The 21,542-nt window shown below is 55.1% G+C and overlaps 2 protein-coding genes across 4 annotated transcripts in view; both read right to left on the minus strand.

Moving 5' to 3' along the window:
- Positions 1 to 1,297: 1,297 nt before the first annotated feature.
- Positions 1,298 to 21,200, minus strand: LOC708660 (fatty-acid amide hydrolase 1). 3 transcript variants are annotated; one of them, XR_013402563.1, is made up of 15 exons: positions 20,970 to 21,200; positions 12,615 to 12,728; positions 9,609 to 9,743; positions 9,244 to 9,377; positions 8,960 to 9,166; positions 8,676 to 8,716; positions 8,392 to 8,516; positions 6,564 to 6,689; positions 5,951 to 6,048; positions 4,648 to 4,747; positions 4,292 to 4,520; positions 3,498 to 3,537; positions 2,898 to 3,006; positions 1,924 to 2,069; positions 1,298 to 1,696 (listed from the first exon to the last, which is right to left on the minus strand). XR_013402563.1 is itself a non-coding variant. In XM_015138769.3 (15 exons), the coding sequence occupies exons 1-15, from the start codon at positions 21,162 to 21,164 to the stop codon at positions 1,568 to 1,570; spliced, it is 1,740 nt and encodes a 579-aa protein (XP_014994255.1). In that variant the 5' UTR covers positions 21,165 to 21,200; the 3' UTR covers positions 1,298 to 1,567. The 3 variants fall into 3 exon arrangements, 2 of the variants coding, with proteins under 2 accessions (XP_014994255.1, XP_077814875.1); XM_015138769.3 differs by having other exon boundaries at positions 4,292 to 4,332; XM_077958749.1 differs by having other exon boundaries at positions 1,298 to 1,739; positions 1,868 to 2,069; positions 4,292 to 4,332.
- NSUN4 (NOP2/Sun RNA methyltransferase 4) overlaps positions 14,495 to 21,542 on the minus strand; it is a 47,744-nt gene continuing 40,696 nt past the window's right edge. Inside the window, exon 8 of the mRNA XM_077958666.1 lies at positions 14,495 to 14,710. The gene's annotated coding sequence lies outside the window, so the exon portion shown is untranslated. The remainder of the gene's footprint in view (positions 14,711 to 21,542) is intronic.

Here is a 21,542-nt window from a genome sequence, read left to right on the forward strand (position 1 = left end):
GCTGAGGCAGGAGAATCGCTTGAAACCAGGAGGCGGAAAATTGCTTGAACCCAGGAGGCGGAGGTTGCAGTGAGCCGAGATCACACCATTGCACTCCAGCCTGGGCAACAAGAGTGAAACTCTGTCTAAAAAAATAAATAAACTCCTAGGGTCGGCTACAGATGCCACCTTTCTACCAGCCAGGTGACACAGTCCAGTAAGAGGTGGATGGCAGACCAGCTGAGACAGCTCACCTCCATCCTGTCAATTCCCAAAGGGCCCCATCTCTACCCCTGGGCCAAGGTTCAGGCCTTAGGCCCCTCTCCCCAAATTAGGGATCATGGAGCAGCTTTCTTACCCTTCTATAGGTTTTGCCCCACGAGTCTAGTCCTCAGGCTGAGCTACGATCTTTCCAGAGTCCCACTGCCCTCGAGACAGAATTCAAGTTCCTGACCTGGCTGCCCAAGTCCACCTTGATCTGTCCTCACCTACATCTCTGCTTCCCCTGTGCCCACTCAACATGCCCGCCATTTACCAAACCCACCCTGATCTTTGGGCATACTGTCCTTTCTCTCTGAGATGTCCTCAACCCCTAGCTCAGTCTCTGGAAAACTTCTAGACTCAACACACATCCACCTCCTTCAGGAAGCCTTCCCAGGGCAATCCAGGCCTTGGCCAGCCCTGAGAGCACACTCTACCAGGTCACCTTGTCTCATGCCGGCCTCCCCAGGCCCATGGGCTCCTCTTGCAAACAGCACCAGCTCAGGGCCAACACGTTGGACTCTCTGCAACCCAACTCAGTGCTTCCCCTGCTGCCCTGTGCTAGCCACAGAAAACAGAGATGTAGCAATGGGGTCCCTGCCGTCAAGGAAAGCCAGTGTGGTAAGGCAGGCAGACACACCCCCCAATACCCACCACACAAGGCAGACTGGGAAGAAACAGCCCATATACTCCAGGGCCCAGAGACAGGAGGAAAGGCCTCCTGGAGAGAGAAGAATCTGAGCCAGGTCTCAAAGCATGGAAAGCAGAGGAACAGAAAGAGCTTTCTAGGCAGGGAAAGGAGCAGAGGAAGGAAGGAGACCAAGGGCAGTGTCCAGCAGAGCAGGGTTTAGTATAGGTGAGAGAGGAGGGGCAGGGCTGAAGTGCTGGGGGATACAAGCTTGCACCTCTCCTGTGGGCGATGAGCACCAGGGGAGGTTGTGGAGCAGGAGACTGGCATGGCTGGAGCCTGGGTCTGCATGGTCAAGCCATCCCTGCTTTCAACAGGCTCCAACCCCCACCTTCACGATGACACCCAGAAAACACACAGACGAGGAGCTGTTTCTTGACTGTTAGTTGGGCCCTGGCCCATGTCATACCCACGGGCTGCCACATGGGGGTGGAGGGATCAGGACGAAGAGAGGGGACCAGAGCAGGGACAGAGGTCCAGACTCAGGGAGTCGGCGCTTCTTGCAGGGGGTTGGGGGAGAGGACACAGAAGCCTCTGCCTCATGCAGGACATTTCCTTGCTGTGGCAGCAGGGCAGCTGTGCCCTGACTAGGCTGGGCTGCAAAGAGCGTGAGTCTCAAGTCCTCCAGAGCCAGAGTCATCAGGATGACTGCTTTTCAGGGGTCATCAGTCGCTCCACCTCCCGCATGAACCGCAGACACAACTCCTCCTGCCAGGGCAGAGCCACGCACTGCACGGCCACGGGCAGCCCCACACTCTTCTTCATGCCCTATAGGGGACACAGGCATCAGGATAGGGTTAGCGAGGCAGGACTCCCCACTCCCAGGCCCAGGAAGCACGCCAGCTAGAGAGAGGCCGCAAAGCAGGGCCAGGCCACAGTCCTTCAGGTCTTGTTTAAGAAAGGCTGGCAAACCCGCAGTACTGGTACTGTTTCCTCCACAGCGGCCAGAGTCAGGGTGGGGAGTGAGTTCAGCTGAGGGGCAGGCCAGTCCTCACCTTCTGCAGCACCTTGTCCCAGATATCCCCAAAGTAGCCCCTGTAATGTTCCATCTGGGCCTCGTCCTCAGCAGTCACTGTGGTGACAGGCACCACCCCTGCTGGGAAGTCCAGGCAGTTGTAGAGCATAGTGTAGCTGACGGCCCCTGGAACACAACACAAGCAGCTGCAGCAGGCCCCAGGAATCTCAGTGCCAGCTCTGGGCCTGAGTCAAACCTCGTATGAAATGGCACCCTGTGTCTACAGCCAGAGAAAGGCTCTCTCCCAGGACTGAGGTCTGAGTGACAAAGCCCAGGAATTTAGATTTCAGGGCCAGGCTGGACATCCCACTGATGCTTGCCCCATGCCTTTGCCCATGTACTTTCCCCACTGGGAATGTTGTTTCTGTTTTCTTTTCCTCTTCCTTTTTTGAGACAGAGTCTCACTCTGTCACCCAGGCTGGAGCGCAGTAGTGTGATCACAAATCACTGCAGCCTCGACCTCCTGGGCTCAAGCAATCCTCCCGCCTCAGCCCCCCGAGTAGCCAGGACTACAGGAACGTGCAACCACAACCGGCTTATCTTTCTATTTTTTATAGCAACAGAGGCCTCACTATGTTGCCTGGACTGCTCTTGAGCTCCTGGGCTCAAGTGATCCTCCAGCCTCAGCCTCCCAAAGTGCTGGGATTATAGGTGTGAGCCACCGCGCCTGGCCCCTATTTTTTTGATTTATCTAAATCCCACCTGGACTTCAAACCACCACCTCCCCAAACTAGATTCCGTAATTCAAGGTCCCCAACTTGAATAGTGCTGATGATAGAAAAATCAAACCCTGCCAGGGCATCCCACATGACTCCCATGTCTCCAGCCAGCCAGACTGTGGGCCCCCGCAAGGGCAGGGTCCTCCCCGAGGGCTCCTCTTCTTCCATTTCCTGGCAGCCCTGCAGGGCACATGGCCAGATTCATAGAAGGGACAGGGAGGGTGTCTGGCCTCACCTGTGGCCTTGCCTGGGGCATTCAAGTCCAGAGCAGGGCCTAGCATAGGGGTCAGCAGCACATCCAGGTCCAGCGCCCTCCACTGGGCAATCACAGTTTTGCGGTACACCTGTGGGGGACACAGCGCACCGGGTGAAAGCACGCAGACCTGGCCCCCCCCAGGCTCTCTAACTCAGGGACTGTGGCTAGGGTGGCTCTGGCCCCAGCACCTCCCCCTGAATCTGAAAGGAGCCACAGTGGGACACAGGTGCTCCGGGCAGGCGGTGCTGCTTCTCAGAGGGCATCGCTCGTTCCGCCTCCAGGATGAATTGTGGACATGCCTCTTCCTGCTGGGGCAGAGCCACACACAGGCAGCTCCAGAGGGGCAAAAAGGCGGCCAGGACAGGGGCCCTGGGCTGACCCAGCCGCAAAGGATGGGCATCTGGGCAAGTAAGGGTCCCAGAGCTGGGCCCGAGTGGTGGTCCAGGGAGTGGAAGGGGGACGACAGGCCAGTCTGGGAGCCCCGTGGGGGCAGTGGCCGCAAGACCCTGTTAGTGGGTGCCCTGTCCAACTCCACCCTCCCCCCGGCACCCTGCTCCAGTCCAGAGGCTCTGGTCTCACCTCAATCTCATGCTGCAGTTCCCAGAGTTTTCCAGCCGACCTGGGCAGAAGGAGTGTGGTCACCAGCCATCATGGTCACAGCCATGGAGATCAGCAACATCAGACCCCTACTGCCAACCCTCCAGATCTCACCCCTCCGTGGACCCTTCACAACCCCATGGGAGCTGAGAGGGAAGTTCAAACCCCTACTGTCTGGATGAGAAAATCAGGCCCCAGAGGGGCACAGGCTGTCACTTGGTGACTCCACAGCAGAGCCAGGACTAGCTCAGGCCTCATTCCTCGCTACCCTCAGGACACAGGAGAGGCCATAGATGCCGCCAGTCCTGAAGCCTGGTGGTGAGGGAAGGAGTGAGTCCACGGGATGTCAGGGCCTGAAATGGGGCAGTTTACACCCTGCTTTTCCAGCCCAAGCCACTAAGAGGCAAGTAGGACCTGGCAGAGCTCAGGTCAGCTCAGATCTCTAACAGCAGCATCTCTCCCAGGTGCCCCACCACCAGCCCAGGCCAACCCCCACTTCCTGGTCCTTTCCACCCACACCCCAGCCAGGTCAACCTCCTCTCCTCCAACTCCCCCATCCTCTTGCCCCCCTCAGGCCTTTGTTCTCCGGCCAGAACCGGACCTTGCCAAGACAACTTCAAAGTCCCACCTGAAGGCCACAAAGGTTGCCCCCCTGCCTGGGCCACTTCCAGCCTCAGAGGCTACTTCCCTCAAGTCCTTTCCTGTCAGAAACTACCCAGACCCAGACTCGGGTCAGGACAGGCAGGGGCAGCAGCTGGGCACAGAAGAACCCTCACCGAGACTTCATGTTGCTGAGGAAAGCTGACAGCCTTGGGAGCTGCACAGGACAGATGCAGGGTCGGTGACTCCGCTCTGGGCCACGGCAGGTGTCAATCTTCTTCAGGTCAAGCCACTGGGGACCTGTCCCTCCATGCCTCCCCCCAGGGCCCAGGTCAGCCCCCCTTTCAGCACGCAGGTTGGCTGAAGATCGCAGGGCACAGGGGAGGAGAGCCATCTGGGTGGGGACTGGAGGGAAGAGGAGGCCATGCCTGACCAAACCAAGAGAGGCTGAGGAAGGCCATGGGGGATCACGTGATAGGAGGCCCTAGGTTCCTCCCAGTCATCCTAGCCCCTCTACTCCTTGTGCCCTCACCAGAGGCTTCACCAGGAAGGCCAGCAGTCCTTTAAGCCACTGGGGAAGCTTCAGAATTGAGACCAGGTCCCCCAGGCAAGAGTCCACGAAATCACCTTTGCTGGGAAACAAAAGGCTGGGTCCAGGCACTCCCATCCCCGCATCCTTCCCGGCTTGCTCACCCGGCCCACAGCAATCCCGTTCTCTATGCAGGGATACTGTCCACCTCCTCCTCACCAGATTCGGCTCCCTCCTTCCAAACATGCCGTTTGTTTCTACTGATCCTTTGGGATGCCTGGGCTCCAACCCACACCCACGGGAGCTCCCCAAGGCAGGACTCAGGGTATCCCTCTCCAGCAAACCCAGCTCAGAGCTCTAAGAACTGAGGGCAACGTCTCCCTGATGAGGCCTCCCTGAGGGTACCTCCCCTTTGACATGGAGGCCAGCCTGGAGGCACAGGTGGCGCAATCCAGGGTGGGCTGCCCATGAAGCATGGCTCTGAGGCTATCTCTGGCTCAAGATCTCAGGGAAAGGTCTCAGGCAGCTGATCCTGGGGACTCATTCCCAGGGCCAGAGTGAGGATTGACCCCTTCCACTGATGCCTGGACCACACTTGGCTGCTAGGGGAAGGAAAGGAACGTGACAGGCTGGGCCCTTGACTGAGTGAAGCTGCAGGGCCAAGCTTCAGGCTGCAGGGCTAAGTTCTCCATCGGTGAAGTGGAGGAAGGAGGACTGTGTTCTGAAGGGTTCCAGTCCATCCAGCAGAGGTATATCACCAGGAGGGGCCTTCACAGGCCTGTCCTCTGCCCCTGACAACCTTTAAGGACTAAAAACAGCCCAGAGGAACCAACTTCCCTAAAAATGAGCTCTGCAAAGTCCCTTAAAAGGAGCCTGGTCCAACTCACCCACTTTACAGGAGAGAAAGCTGAGGTCCTGCTCAAAAGGAAGACTTGGCTCAAGTCAGACAGAGCCTGGAATCACCCAAGTCCAAGCCCCCACCCTCCTGCCTGGATCTTGCCCTTGCCCCAAATCTTTCCCAAACAGAGAGGCAACCTCCTGCCCACCTCCTACCTCATAACAAGCTCAGATCAAGGATAGGCCACAGATATTCAACCCAGCCTCCTCCCCTCGGGCTGGCACCCTGGCAAGGGATCTCCAGGGTCAGTGTGCCCAGCTGGAGGGACAGCGAGGTCCCGGCCCAGAGTGATCAGGCCTTTGTTGGATTCAGCTAAGGCCCATCCAGGTATCACCACACCCTGCTGCTCCCCCTGGGTCTGCCTACTTTTCTGATCCCACCAAGACCCCAGAGCCCACTATCACTCACAAGTTCTGTAGGAAGGTGTGGCCACCGTCACTGAAGAGCCCACCTGTTGACAGGGTCTCCAGAGCATGGGGTATGTTGCTTGGCAAGAAGGGAACCAGCTGCAAGGATTGAGGGGTGTAAGGCCTTCTGACCTAACCAATGGCTCCATGATCCCCATGCTGTCTGGGTGGCCCTGAGGATGGATTGGACCAACTCTGCCCACATGATAGCTCTCACTAGAGCCACAAAGGCAGACTTACTGACCCAAGAAAACTCACTGTGGAATGCACAGCATGAGAGAAGTCTGGAGCCACACATAAAGTTGTATAAATGACCAGACCAAAACCCATGGCCCTGGGAGCCTCTGGACAGCTGTGCACCACTGCCTACAGCTGAAGAGCCTCCCTGCATGCAGTGCTCACACATCACACAGCACAGGGCTGAAGTTCTCCCTTAATCACTCCTCCAATACTCTTGATCAGCCCTCTATATACTTGTCCCACAGGGCCTCAGTTCACCCTGATGACAACACCATCAGAGTGCCAGGATGCCAGGGATGGAGTAGTCATGGGTACCAGGAAGGCTTCCCAGGAGGACAGGAGATGCCAGTACTTCCAGGACCCTGCAGTCATACCGTGTGCCCCGCAGCCTCAAGGCTCTGTTTGGTCTCCAGCACGGCCCGCTTCATGGCCGGGGTGGGCATGGTATAGTTGTCAGTCTCATAGTACCCCACACGCAGGGGCTGAGAGCTGGTGTAGATCTGGAGGGAAAATACAGGGGATAGGGGCAGGTCAGGAGAAGACAGCCCTAGGCAGGAGCCCTAGAGATCAGAGAAACTACTCAGCCCCAGACACAGCTGCAAGGCTGCAGTCAGCGAGGCCAGCCCCTTCTGCATCTGACCCTTTCATAAAACACCTTCACAGTGACTCAGGTGGGCAGAGCAAGGATAAGGATTCCTACTGGTCATATGAGGAAACTGAGGCTTGAGTTCTCAATAGGGAGATTAGGTGGGACTGGGACTTGCCCAAAGCTACCCAATGCAGAGTGACAAGACAGGTCTGGAATGCAGGCATGCTGTCTTCTGTGCTGAGGCTCTCCACCACCTGTCCTGGCTCTCATGATAAACTGTTCCATACTTCCAGACAGGGACCTCATCTCCTCCTCTTCTCCGAGGAAGGACTTCGCAGCTGCCTATCGCTGTGGGTTCGGTTAGAATATCTCCCTCTGCCTGAGGAGGGGGAGTTCACCCTACCCAGCCCAGATCTGCCCTGCTGCCCCACTCCCAAGAAACACCAAGGCCCAATCTCCTTCCTGTCCACAAACCCTCAACCTTTCCAAGGCAACCTTTGCTGGGGCGAGGGCAAGAGGTCTATACAAGATAGACAATCTCTGGACTGCTGAGAAATGGGGCTTACGTCACACAGCTTACTATCTACATTAATGTGACTTCACTCTTCCTCTGTCTACACCAATCTAACTTTACAGCTCCTGAACACTGTGTTGGAGTGGGCACAGAGGATGACCTAGGGCCCAGCACCTGCCTCACTGGGGACATCTGGCCCCAGCCTCAACCTGGCTGTTTCTGGCCTTCGACCCCAATAGAGAAAGAGAGAACCAGGACCAGGGCACAACCAGAACACTCAAGAGAGCAAAATAGTGGTCTCAGATGCCCCGCAATAAGGGATGAGCCGGGAGGAAGATGATCACTGGCCACTCCCCCACCTCCTCCAAATAACACACATAAGCACAAATAACCTTCCAATTCATTCCAGAAACACCCATCAACTCTTCAACAGGAAGCATCAGCTGACACCTCTCGCCTCAAAATCCACACCCTGCTATGCCCACCAATCCTTAACATGGGCGATCACATGATGACCCCAACCCAATCTTAACCAACCCCCATGTTGAATGATCCACCTTAAACCAGACTTCAAAATCTCAGCAGATCTCCCCACCCTTCCTGCCCTCTGAGATGCTACTAAGGCTTTGCAAGACAGTGCTGCCTCGCCACAGAAAGCAACAAGCCCAGCCTATCTCGGCAACAGGCTGTTGCGGTGGTACTCTGGGGAGCAGCATGCCACGCTGCCTGCAGACCCCGGCTCACGCAGCCTACCTCTGGCAAGAACGGGCTACATGAGCTGGGGTCTGCAGGCAGCGTGGCATGCTGCTCGCCAAAACGTGGACAGGAATACTGTTAGAAAGGCCTCTGTTTGCTGAAGGTCAGCGGGCTGGGAAGTGATTCCTGCATCCCTGGTGCCAGCAGCAGAGGCTGGGCGCCTTTGAAAGTCTGTGGATTTCCAAATGCAGGCAAGGGCTCCATCTGGTGGCCGTCTGTGGAGGAGCAACCCGCCCTGGCCTCAGAGCCCTGGGGCACGGTTCTCAGGAGACAGGGCCTCCAAGCCCTGGGGTGGCTGTCTAGGTTCAGCAGTCCACACCCATGCCCACCCAGCCCTGCTCACCTCTTCCCTGAAGGGCAAGGGAGGCACAGTGGGGTCCAAGCGGAACATGTCCTCGCACAGCAGGGCTCGCAGGCACAGCGCCAGGCTCTCCACGTCCCGGGCCATGGGGCCCACGGAGGGGCGCACTGTGAGGCAGAGAGGGGAGGGAAGTAAGCAGACAAGGAGGGAGGAATCCAGACCTGAGCAGCCTGGGGGCCAGACACTGCCCTGCCACCTGAGAAGCATGGGTGCAAGCGGGTCAGGCCGACCCCCACCCTCCTAGGGGAGAGCACCATGGACCTCACCTGCCTCCTGTCCATAGACACAGCCCTTCAGGCCACTCTTGCTGGATAAGAAACATAAGACGCTGGAAACAGGAAACGGCCACCCGCCGCCATGCCCACACCCACAGAGCAGTTCTGAACACTTACCGCTTTGGAAACTAGGACCCATGCCCAGCCAGTGGTACTGTAATGCTTCCTCCCAGCAAAACCCCGGAGACCGAATCCCTGCCTGGAGCCCAGAGAGGTTGGAAGCTAGGCCAAGGTCACACAGCAAGGGGCCCAGAAGCGCCCTCCACCCACCCTACCTGAGGCGGTTCCCCGTGGGCTTGAGGCCGCAGATGCCGCAGAAGGAGGAGGGGAAGCGGATGCTGCCTCCCATATCAGTGCCTAAGCCCAGGGGGGAGCCTCCAGACCCGATGAGGGCCCCTTCACCCCCTGAGGAGCCCCCTGGGCTTTTGGAGGACTTCCATGGGTTCACGGTCTGGCCAAAGAGGGGGTTACTGCAGTCATAGCTGGAGGAGGCAAGAACGGGTCAGCCCGTGTCATGCTGGGACCGGTGCCCCTGCCCCACCCTGCCCCAAGACCCAACCTGAACATGGACTGGGGCACATTGGTGTGCACGAAGGGCACAGCACCCTGCAGCTTCAGCACATGCACCACCACACTGTCGCACTCCGCCGGCGCCCCTTCGTTCAGGCTCAAGCCCAGCGTGGAGTCCTGGCCCTGGGAGGAGGGATGGGCACCAAAAGGGACATGACCTGTGAGTCAGAGCCCGTGGGCAGCCCAGGGCCAACTCTAACAGCTGTCACACAGGCCAAGACAGGTATACCAGTGTCCCCTCGCAAGGCCTTTGGACATGATACCTCCTCTGAGGGCCCAAAATGATCCAAGATACAAAGCAGGCTGGCAGGGATGGAGGCGACAATGGAGGCCTGGCACTGAGGCAGAGCATACCTTGTAGGTGAAGCACTCCTTGAGGCTCACAGGGACGCCATAGAGCAGGCCCTGCCTTGGGGCCTGGGACAGCTGAGTCTCACAGTCAGCCAGATAGGATGTCACACAGTTGGTCCCTTTGTTCACCTCCCAGGCCTGAGGAAGGGGAAGTAGATATAAGGTAAAAGGAGGCTGGCCTTTTTAAAACATTGTGGTGAAATATACATCATGTAGAACTGGCCTTTTAAAGTATACCCAGGGAGAGGGGAACCAGCAACATGGCCCAGAGCCTGGGGCACAGAGGATGACCTAGGGCCCGGCATCTGCCTCACTGGTGACATTTGGCCCAGGCCTCATCCTGGCTGTGTCTGGCCTTCAACCAGGACCAGGGCACAACCAGGACACTCAAGGGAGCAAGATACTGGCCTCAGATGCCCCCCAGACAGGGGGTGAGCTGGGAGGAAAATGATCACTGGCCACTCCCCCACCTCCTCCAAGCCACATCTCTGTGCAGACAGAAACCAGACAGGGGCAGCCCTCGTCACTGGTCACACTGAAGGGTGCCACAGAGCAGGGCTAGACCAGACTCCCGCCTCCCGGAGCCCAGCACTCTCTCCTCTACCCCACGCCTTCCCCACACGTAGCCCAGTCAAGCCTCCCCCCTTACCCAGGAACTCTTGAATTTGATAATCAAGTTACATGGAGTAGGAGCTTGACAAAAGGGAAGAACAGGTGAATAGCGGAAATCTGCCTACAATGCTCAAACCACACCACACAGGGTCCTACAGAAGGAAAGGTGAGGGCGGAGTGGGATGCAGCTTTCAGTAAATACTCCTACTCCTGGGGGTCATCTGGGGGAAACAGGGTGGGCTGTGTTGCCATATTTGGGCATGTGCAAAATCTGTCCCTGGGGTACCCGAGGCAGGAACAGAGAAGGCCAATCTAACCAGATTGACTAGATTAACTAGGAAGGGCAGGAGCCTTTTCAGGGACATTGACAGGGAAGAAGCAAGACCATCGGCTGAGACTGTGTATGTGCCCCTCTCAGTGACACCAGCCCAGCATGCTCTCGCTCCCTCAGCTGCAGCCCCCACAGCATTGTCACATACACTGCACCCAGACAATTCACCTGCCTAGGGGTCACACACGCCCTTTCAAGAAATCATGCAGGCCACACTCACAAAGCACAATTTGTCTCTCCCTCTTTCCTCCCTCCCTCCCTTTCTTTTCAAGCACATTTCTTGAGCATTTATTATGTGAGATGCAACATGTTGAGCACTAAGGTTCAAAGACAAATAGATAAGCTCTGTCCACAAAGACCCCACATGGGAAACAGATAGAGAAGACAAGTCTGACATTGTGATGAGAAATGTGCTGTTAGAATGAGAGCAGACCTGGAAGAGGAAACTCTGCCTCAGGCGGCGAATGGAAGACGGTGCCTCCTGCTCTGAGCCCTGAAGGCTCAGCCAGGGGAGCCCATGGCACAGAGAGGGGCAAAGAAGAGGGAAACAGCCTTCCAGGTAAAGGAGCCCCACCCGAGCCAGTGCAGAGCTGCTGACACCCCAAGCTCCAGAAGGCCTTGGCCAGAGGTGATGCGACACACAGAGGAGTACAAGAGATGGCCCGAAGAGCTGGGGACACAAGAGGGCACTGACCAGGAGGATGGTGCTTGGGAATGGAGGGAGATGGTGGTGGCAGGCCAGGGTGGCCAAAGGGGATGGATATAGGAGAGGGCTGGGTAAAAGAACAGGCCAGGCGCAGTGGCTCTCGCCTATAATCCCAGCACTTTCAGAGGATCACCTGAGGTCAGGAGTTCCAGACCAGCCCGGCCAAATAAAAATACAAAAATTAGCCAGGCATGGGGGTGCACGTCTATAATCCCAGCTACTCGGGAGGCTGAGGCATGATAATCACTTGAACCCGGGAGGTGGAGGTTGTAGTGAGCCAAGAACATGCCACTGCACTCCAGCTTGGGTGACAGAGCGAGACTCCCATCTCAAAAAAAAGAAGGGGCCGGGGATGGTGGCTCACACCTGTAATCCCAGCACTTTGGGAGGCCGAGGCGGGTGGATCACCTGAGGTCAGGAGTTCGAGACCAGCCTGATCAACATGGTGAAACCCCGTCTCTACTAAATACAAAAAATTAGTCGGGGCCCGGGCAGAGTGGCTCACAGCTGTAACCCCAGCACTTTCGGAGGCCGAGGCAGGTGGATCACTGGAGGTCAGGAGTTCCAGACCATCCTGGCCAACATGGTGAAATCCTGTCTCTACTAAAAATACAAAAATTAGCTGGATGTGGTGGCGGGTGCCTGTACTCCCAGCTACTCGGGAGGCTGAGGCAGAAGAATCACTTGAACCCGGGAGGTGGAGGCTGCAGTGAGCCGAGATTTTGTATTTTTTGTTTTTTGTATTTTTTAGTAGAGACGGGGTTTCACCGTGTTAGCCAGGATGGTCTCGATCTCCTGACCTCGTGATCCGCCCGTCTCGGCCTCCCAAAGTGCTGGGATTACAGGCTTGAGCCACCGCGCCCAGCCAAAAAAAAATGTTTTAATTAGCCTGGCGTAGTGGCCCAAGCCTGTAATCCCAGCTAGACTTGGGAGGCTGAGGCAGGAGAATTGCTTGAACCCAGGCGGTGGAGGTTGCAGCGCGCCAAGATTGCGCCATTGAACTCCAGCCTGAGCAACAAGAGCGAAACTCCTCTCAAAGAAAAAAAGGGAACAGACCAGAGACTTGTTGACCAATGGGGTGGAGGCGGGAGGGAGAGGGAAGTCTGGGCTAAAAGCCAGGTTACTAGCTAAGACAGCATGCTCAGTGTCACACACACACACACAGACACACACACACATACACACACACGCTCTGGTTCCTTCCTTCCCTGGCAGTCCCTGGCACTGTAGGTTCCACCATGGCACCCAGCAGGACTAACTCCCAGGCCAGGTTTTCTCACTGACTCCAGGCCAAGTTTTCTCCACAGCCTATGCAGAGAGTGGGAGGGGAAAGGGAGGAGCTGGCCTTGGCTGGCCTTACCTTTCCCACATAGGTGAAGAGCACGGCCTCAGGGGAGAGCTCTCTATTGTGTAACTTCTGCACCAGCTGAGGCAGGGGCAGGGCTAGCAGCGCCTCTGAGTCCAGGTCTGGGTTCTGTGGGGGACAAACTCGGATCAGTCCCCTACTCACCGAAGTCTCATGAGCCTGTAGCAGACACCAGTGGCCCATGCCCCAGCAGCTCTGGCATGGCCCAGCCTGAGCAGGCCCTTGTTTGCCATCCCTAGAGAATGCAGCTCTATCTCCTCCAGAAGCCTGTTGAAGTGGTGCCCAGCGAGCCAACCTGCCCAGGTATTTTTTTTTCCCCCTTAGAGACAGGATCTGGCTGTGTTGCCCAGGCTAGACTCGAACTCCTGGGCTCAAGCGATCCTCCCACTTCAGCCTCCCCAGTAGCTGGAACTACAGGCACATGCTACTGTGCCTAGCTAGCTCCAGACTGATGATTAAACCACTACAAATATACACCAGCAGTGGCTGCCTTCTGTGTGCCAAGCACCACGCTGATGTCATCCATGTTTTGATTAAGTCTTACTGCCATTCCCATTACACAGATAAACTGAGGCTCAGAGACAGGTGCCTTCTTGCCCGCCAGCCATCTACCTGCACCTGACCCCATGCCATCCCCACACCCACAGAGCAGCTCTGAACACTGCCCAGGGGGTTGCCAACCTCTAGCAGGGAAGGGCAAAAACAAGAAGACCCCATGTTGGGAGGCTGGGTCTGTGACTGAAGGCCACACCCCAAAAGGGAGGGTTTCCACATTCATTCCACAGATGTGTGTTAGGCGCCTGCTCCATACCCAGCACCACATTAGGCTGAGGTTCAGCCATGAACAAGAAGTCATGTCCAAGTGAGCTCACACAGGGCAGGGGCGGGGTGAGCAGATGACAGGCAAACAGATGAGGTTTTAGACAATGAGAAATAAAGACAATAAAACAGAGTGTGGTGAGTGGGTGGCACATGGGAAGGATGGAGAGGGAGGAGCTCTCCCCAGGAGGAGGCACATTTGGGCAAACGCAGGCAGACCTCTGTCTGCCAGGCCTCAAGGGCTCCCAGAGTCTCTGGGGGAGCCCATCCAGTTCCTCCTTCCTCCTTCCCCAGGGCATTGGGTTTGTTTTTGTCTGTTTGTTTCAATAATTTATTTATTTTTTCGAGATAGAGTCTTGCTCCATCACCCAGGCTGGAGTGCAGTGGTGTGATTTTGGTTCACTGCAACCTCCGCCTCCTGGATTCAACCAATTCTCCTGCCTCAGCCTCCGAGTAGCACCTGCCACCATGCCTGGCTAATTTTTTGTATTTTTAATAGAGACAGGGTTTAGCCATGTTGGCCAGGCTGGTCTCGAACTCCTGACCTCAAGTGATCTGCCCCCACCTTGGCCTCCCCAAGTGCTGGGATTACAGGTGTGAGCCACCGCGCACGGCCTCTCCTCAAGGGTATTGGGTTAGTGAGTAAACACTGAGTTGGCCAGGCGGGCTCATTCCTGTAATCCCGGCACTTTGGGAGGCCGAGGTGGATGGATCACTTGAGGTCAGGAGTTCAAGACCAGCCTGGCCAACGTGGTGAAACTCCGCGTGTCTACTAAAAATACAAAAATTAGCCAGGTGTGGTGGTGCACACTTGTAATCCCACCTACTCGGGAGGCTGAGGCAGGAGAATCGCTTGAACCTGAGAGGCGGAGGTTGCAGTGAGCCGAGATCACGCCACTGCACTCCAGCCTGGGCGACAAGAGCAAAACTCAGTCTCAAAAAAATAAAAATAAAAAATAAAAAACACTGAGTCATAGCCACCATATCTCACCCCACCCTCCCCTGCTCTTGTCAAGGTCACCAGAGACTTCCTTGTTGCTAAACTCAACAGATACTTGCCTCTTTATCTTACTCCATATCACTGAGACCTTCGAAAGTACTGAGGCCACATGCCTGCTCTCTTCAATTCTTCCTGGACCTGGAGACACTACACTCTCCTGGTTTCCCTCCTGCTTCTCTGCTACTGCTTCTGTCACTCATTTATGTAGTGAGTCAACAAACATGTTCCAGAAATCTACTGTATGGCAAGGACCAGGTTAGGGGCTATGCATCTAGAGGTAACCAAGACAGACATGGTCCCTTTTCAGAGACTACATTCAAGAAAATAAACAAATTAAATAATAGATAGATCATGCATGATACATGTGAGACAGCAGAGAAATGGAGTGCTGTGACAAAAATGACAGGGCACTGACTTAGGGTGGGCAGGCCTATCTGAAGAAGCCACGTGTCAGCTGTGATTTGAAGGATAAGAAGATGCCAGATGTGGGGAGAGACAGAGCTCTGGGTACCTTCTCTTCCCTCTCTGATTCTGGGAGAGGGCCTCCCCTCCTCCTGCTTCCACTCCTCCCACCCCCCAAGCCCTGCTTCTACTCCTCCCCTCCCCCTCCTCCCCCTCCTCCCCTGGCCTGCTTCCCCTCCTCCCCTCCCTACTTCCTCTCCTTCCCTCCCCCATTTCCCCTCCTCCCCTTTACCCATCCCCTCCTCCCCTCCCCTGGCTTCCCCTCCTCCCCTCTACCCTTCCCTTTCTCCCCTCCCCTGGCTTCCCCTCCTCCCCTCTACCCTTCCCCTCCTCCCCTCCCCTCTTACCCTCCTCCCCTACCCTGGCTTCCACTCCTCCCCTATGCACCTCTGACTCCAGGCTCTCCACCCATCCCATATCCCCCAGATCCCCTACCCAGCCTGAGGCAATGGAGCCCAAACCAGCTCACTGGGCTATTCCTGTCACCTGTCCACCTTCCCTGTCCTTCCTCTAAGCTCTTCACCTGCCCGACTTTCAACCATCTCCTCCTTGTGTATCCTGTACCCTGTACTCAGGGGAGGCCACGCCATTCATCCAGATGTTCAGGAAAGGAAACAGGTGTCCTTCTGGTGCCTCCCTTTCACCCCCACCTGCATCTAGTCACCAAGCTAAGTAGCTCTGAAAAATGGTCACCTCTCCATCCCCTCAACCAAGGCCCTCACCAGGCCTCAGACTCATCCTTATCACCTGGGTCACACGGGGCCACCCAACTGCTGCCCTGCCCAGGTCCTGCCCCTCCAGCCCACACTTCCCTTGATGGCCACACAGTGCAAAATCCAACCAGGCCTTGCCTCTCCCCTTCAAATCCCCATCTCATCACACCACAGGCTCCAGAGCATATTCCAGGAGGTGCTTCCAAGCTGTGTTCCTCTCAGACTCCTGTGCACCTCTCCCCACCCAGGGACCACTGTCCCCTTCCACCCCCCACACCCCAGAGCCTGGTGCCCGCCCTCTCCAAGCACATGCCACAGCCTCTGCCCCTGATGTCCTCAGTATCAGGAGCACTTCCCTGAATTCATTGAACTGATACAACACTTAGTTTGGATTTTTTTTCTAACACAGGGAGCTACAAAGAAGAAAAAAATGGGTTCAAGATTTCTCCCCAAACACACCAGATAATCCTCTTGATATATTTTTTAAAGGTATACAAAATGAAAAGTGAGCACTCCCTCCACCCCTGCTTCCCCTTGCACAGTCCCTCCTCTATAAAGGAAAACTATAATTAACAGTTTCTGGTGTAATCTTACAGGAAAAGAAAATATTTATGAAAAACCCACCATGTCAACAGTTGTCTATATATATATATTCCTTTTTGCACAAAGGAATCATACTATACACACAGTACTGCATCTTGACTTTCCCATCTCACAATGAAAATTAAATTTTTGCTTTATTTTTGTTCTCATATAAATATAGGTTCACTGTGTTTTTTAAAATGCCTAAGAGTATGGAGAAGGATGTCGAAATCAGCAGAGCATTCACCACCCTGGGATAATTGCCACCCGACAGTCCGGTCACCATCTCCCATCACCATCACCTTGTAGTGAACAAGGTGCCCACAGAGTCCCTGTGCATGGCAGCTAGCACCTATCAACATGCTCCCCTCCGTGCTCAGCACACATTTTCATTCTTTCCTATGTTCTTCCCCGTTGACAGTTAATGACACAGTTGCTAACAGCTATTTTTAAATCTTCAACTAGTGTCAGGCAGCTGAGACATTTTCTCCTAGACACCAAAGTAAGTCTGCACCTCCAGGAGGCCAATCGGTGAACATGTGGAAACCTGATTTTGTGGAGAATGCAGGGAAGTATAGTATACAGGTAACGTCTAAACCTGTGGCCACCTGCATGCACAATTTTTCAAGAGAGGGATACTCTACCAATCACTTAGGGGGCATTGCCCCTCCTCCATCTGTGTTGTTTTCTCCGCTGAACCACAGTGCCAGCGTGATTGATAAGCGGGTTGTAAGAGATGTGGGAAAAAACTTTCAGGGTAAAACAAAAGTGCATATACAAAGGCATAAGGGCATAAATAGGTGTTCTGTGATGTCTCTCCCAGCTATACTATTCTATTGATGGTGGTCCTTCTCTTCAGTCTAGAAAAAGATACCAAAACTTATTCAGGGGACAGGGTGGGGAAAAAAGTGGGTCAACAGAATTACCAGAAACACACCTTTCTCTAGAGTTGCCCAAGAGTTTAGAGAGAGGTGAACTATTTTGTGAAAATGCAGGTGTTTAGGTATCCCCTCATCCAGCTGTGTCCTCCTTGGACACAGCTAAGAATCCGGGAATGGTGGCTCACACCTGTAATTCCACCACTTTGGGAGGCCGAGGCAGGCAGATCACCTGAGGTCAGGAGTTCGAGACCAGCCTAGCCAACATGGTGAAACCCTGTCTCTACTAAAAATGCAAAAATTAGCTGATGTAGTGGCAGGCACCTGTAGTCCCAGCTACCCAAGGAGGCTGAGGCAGGAGAATCACTTGAACCCAGGAGGCAGAGGTTGCAGTGAGCCGAGATTGCACCAGTACACTCCAGCCTGGGCAACAAAGTGAGAATCCATCTCAAAAAAAAAAAAGAGTTCAAGACCAGCCTGGCCAACATGACGAAACCATTTGTACTAAAACTACAGAAATCAGCCAGGCATTGGCCAGGCGCGGTGGCTCATGCCTGTAATTCCAGCACTTTGGGAGGCTGAGGCAGGTGGATCCTGAGGTCAGGAGTTCGAGACCAGCCATGGCCAACATGATGAAGCTCTGTCTCTACTAAAAATACAAAAATTAGCCAGCCATAGTGGCAGACGCCTGTAATCCCAGCTACTTGGGAGGCTGAGGCAGGAGAATCGCTTGAACCTGGGAGGTGGAGGTTGCAGTGAGCCGAGATCGCACCATTGCACTCCAGCCTGGGCGACAGAGCAAGACTCCGTCTCAAAAAACAAAAAAACAAAATACAAAAAAACAAAACAAAAAATCTTACTCCTCCTTCAAAGCCTACAAAGCTATTGTCAATCAGGACCCCGCCCCTTTGCTGATTACTCAAAACCACAGTCATTGGAAACCCAAAAGGTAATTTTCCGCTTCTCCTCCTGAAAGAGCCAAGTTTCAGAGCCAAAACTTCTGTCTGGAATAATCTGCTTGTAAAAATAATGAAGAGCAGTTGCTCCAGAGGAAAACCATACAGATGCTGCTGTTTGGAGTTGAAGTGCAGGAAGACCCATCCTGCTACCATCCCACACCCCTGCTAGCCAGGTGGATTCCTTGGAACCAGGAGGGGAGTTCTGCAGGCAAGAACTGTGAGCATATCCCTGCTAGTGCTGCCCACGCTGCTCTTGGAGCTGGCAGAACTCAGCTGGCTGCACAGAGCCAGGGATAAACAGGAGGATCTCTAAGGAGGGCCTCCAGAGCCCAGCCAGAGAGGGGAACTAGACAGCGAAGAACCTGTGCTTGTGTAGGGGAGATGGCCAATTTGGGTTGACCATCAGGGCCCTCCCACTAAGAAACCCTAAAAATGGACTGATGGTGGACTTTTCAGCCAGCTTGGTGAGTGGAGGCTGGAACCAGATATATTTTTTATCTTACCAAATAAATATGAGATATCTTTGCCCCAGGGATGGTTTGGAGTAAATTCATACATTACAGCCAGCCAAAACCACAACACGTGTGGGGAAAAGAAAGAGATCAGACTGTTTCTGTGTCTATGTAAAAAGAAGTAGACATAAAAAACTCCATTTTGTTCTGTACTAAGAGAAATTCTTCTGCCTTGAGATGCTGTTAATCTGTAACCCTAGCCCCAACCCTGTGCTCGCAGAAACATGTGCTGTGTTGACTCAAGCTTTAATGGATTTAGGGCTGTGCAGGATGCGCTTTGTTAAAAAAGTGTTTGAAGGCAGTATGCTTGGTAAAAGTCATTGCCATTCTCTAATCTCAAGTACCCAGGGGTAAAATGCACTGCGGAAGGCCACAGGGACCTCTGCCCAAGAAAGCCAGGTATTGTCCAAGGTTTCTCTCCACTGAGACAGCCTGAGATACAGCCTCGTGGGAAGGGAAAGACCTGACCGTACCCCAGCCCGACACCCGTAAAGGGTCTGTGCTGAGGAGGATTAGTGAAAGAGGAAGGCCTCTGTGCAGTTGAGATAGAGGAAGGCATCTGTCTCCTACTCGTCCCTGGTAATGGAATGTCTGGGTGTAAAACCCAATCATACATTCTATTTACTGTGATAGGAGAAAACCGCCTTATGGCTGGAGGTGAGACATACTGGCAGCAATACTGCTCTTTACTGCACTGAGATGCTTGTGTAAAGTCAAGCGTAAATCTGGCCTACATGCACATCAAGGCACAGAACTTTTCCTTAAACTTATTTATGACACAGAGTCCTTTGCTCACATGTTTTCCTGCTGACCCTCTCCCCACCATTACCCTATAGTCCTGCCACATCCCCCTCACCGAGATGGTAGAGGTAGTGATCGATAAATACTGAGGGAACTCAGAGACCAGTGCCGGCGCGGGTCCTCCGTGTGCTGAGCGCGGGTCCCCTGGGCCCACTGTTCTTTCTCTATACTTTGTCTCTGTGTCTTATTTCTTTTCTCAGTCTCTCGTCCCACCTGACGAGAAATACCCACAGGTGTGGAGGGGCTGGCCCCCTTCAATGCAAGGCTACACCCTGGGCTGGCATGCAAGGGTGCCTTCGTCATATCTCTCTCCTGTTCCTCTTCATGAAAGTGTGGCTGAAGAGTGCAGCCAGGGACCTAGGTTCTAGTTCCAGCTCTGCCCCAAATCAAAAATCACTTGCGGAACATCTGCTGAACACAATTTTCTGTGACTCTTTCTGTCTCCCACCCAGGCACACCCTCCTGAATCCTGCAGTTCCCAACCTGGAAAGCCTTCCCACCTGTCAGGTCCCACACACAGCAAGCCCTCCCTCTCTCAGCACATAACACCACTTCCCAGAGTTCAGCATGTTGGCTTTAACTGGGGTCTGTGCTTCACACATCCGGAGGAAAAGCCCCTCTTCAAGCCACGTCTTCCAAACCCTCAGCCAGGCCCTTCCACGCCCCAAAACCCACATACTGAGGTGATCCAGAGGCAGTGCAGGGAGAAGAAAAGTTTGTTGACAGACCACCCAGGGAGGGCTGGAACTGAACCTGCTCATGGAAAGGGTTTGCCAGGGGTTGGACACCACAGGCCGGCAGCAGAAGCCAGAGAGACTTCCCTTCTAGCCTGGCTTTGCCAAGATCTCCCTGTGCACTTGGCACGTTTCTGTCCGGCTCCCTCTTAGGATCCAAATGCACAAATCAAGAAGCTTGAAAACTCGGCCGGGCGCGGTGGCTCACGCCTATAGTCCCAACACTTTGGGAGGCCGAGGCAGGTGTATCAACTGAGGTCAGGCATTCGAGACCAGCCTGGCCAACATGGTGAAACCCAGTCTCTACTAAAAATGCAAAAATTAGCCGGGCATAGTGGCGGGCCCCTGTAATCCCAGCTACTGGGGATGCTGAGGCAGGAGAATCGCTTGAACCCGGGAGGCAGAAGTTGCAGCGAGCCGAGATCGCGCCACTGCACTCTTGCCTGGGAGTCGGAGCGAGACTCCGCCTCAAAAAAACAAACAAACAAACAAAAAACAAAAAAAAAACACCTCTAAGCTCTCCAGATTCCCTTGGCCATTACACTCTGCGATTCCAAAGTCCTCAACCCCTAGCATCCTACTGGTTGTCACGCTTGGGTTTTCGCATTCCAATAGGCAGTAAGATTCTTTGGCACAAAGCAAAACTCCTCTTTGACCCAGTGAGGGGAAGGCCTCTTCCACGACCTGCCTTGACACTATCGTTTCCTTTCCTCCCCCTGGCTCTACCTGGCTTAGAAAGTGCGGAATATTTTAGGGCGAGGAGAGATTCTGGAAAGCTACACATCTGCTCTGCCCGCCCGCAACCCTGTCCCTCCGCGGGTCTGGCGGCTGAAAGTGCTGCTGCGTGTACCCTCAGGCGGCGCCCACCCCACCACTCTCAGGCAGTCACCTGGAGCCGGAAGCGCTGCGCCGCCTTGTCCATGTTCTCCAGGCACGCTCGCTGCCTCTGTCGCGCCCGGGCCACCGCGCCCCGCGCTGCCCGGCGCCCGGACCAGCGCAGGGCCACGGCCGCCGCCACGAAGCAGCAGGCCAGGGCGACCCCGGAGGCGCCAGGCAACGCGGCCCACAGCTCGTACTGCCCCATGATCCCCGTAGCCTGCTGCTGCCTAAGACGACAGTTGAAGCCGCCGCACGCGCGGCCCGCCAGCTCCGCCGCAAAACCCGGACTGGATCAGCCGGGATCCCACGCCCGCCTGCGCGGGAGGGGCGGCGGAGCGCGCCAGCGGCTGTCAGAGGCGGCCCGCCTGGCATGGCCCCCAGCGACGTCCCGCTCCGGGCCAAGCCGAGTAGGCGGGTCAGGAAGGGCTACTGTTTCGCGTGGGCGACCTCCCAAGCTTGAGTTTAGCCCCGGTTGGGCGCCACAGCCCCGGCCCAGCCTCTGCCCTGAGCACCCCAGAGCCCCAAATGCTCAAGACTGCGCCCCAGCCGGAGCCCCCTGCCAGACACGCCAGCTGTTAGATAT

This window comes from Macaca mulatta, chromosome 1, assembly GCF_049350105.2.
Source record: "Macaca mulatta isolate MMU2019108-1 chromosome 1, T2T-MMU8v2.0, whole genome shotgun sequence".
Lineage (NCBI taxonomy): Eukaryota > Metazoa > Chordata > Mammalia > Primates > Cercopithecidae > Macaca > Macaca mulatta.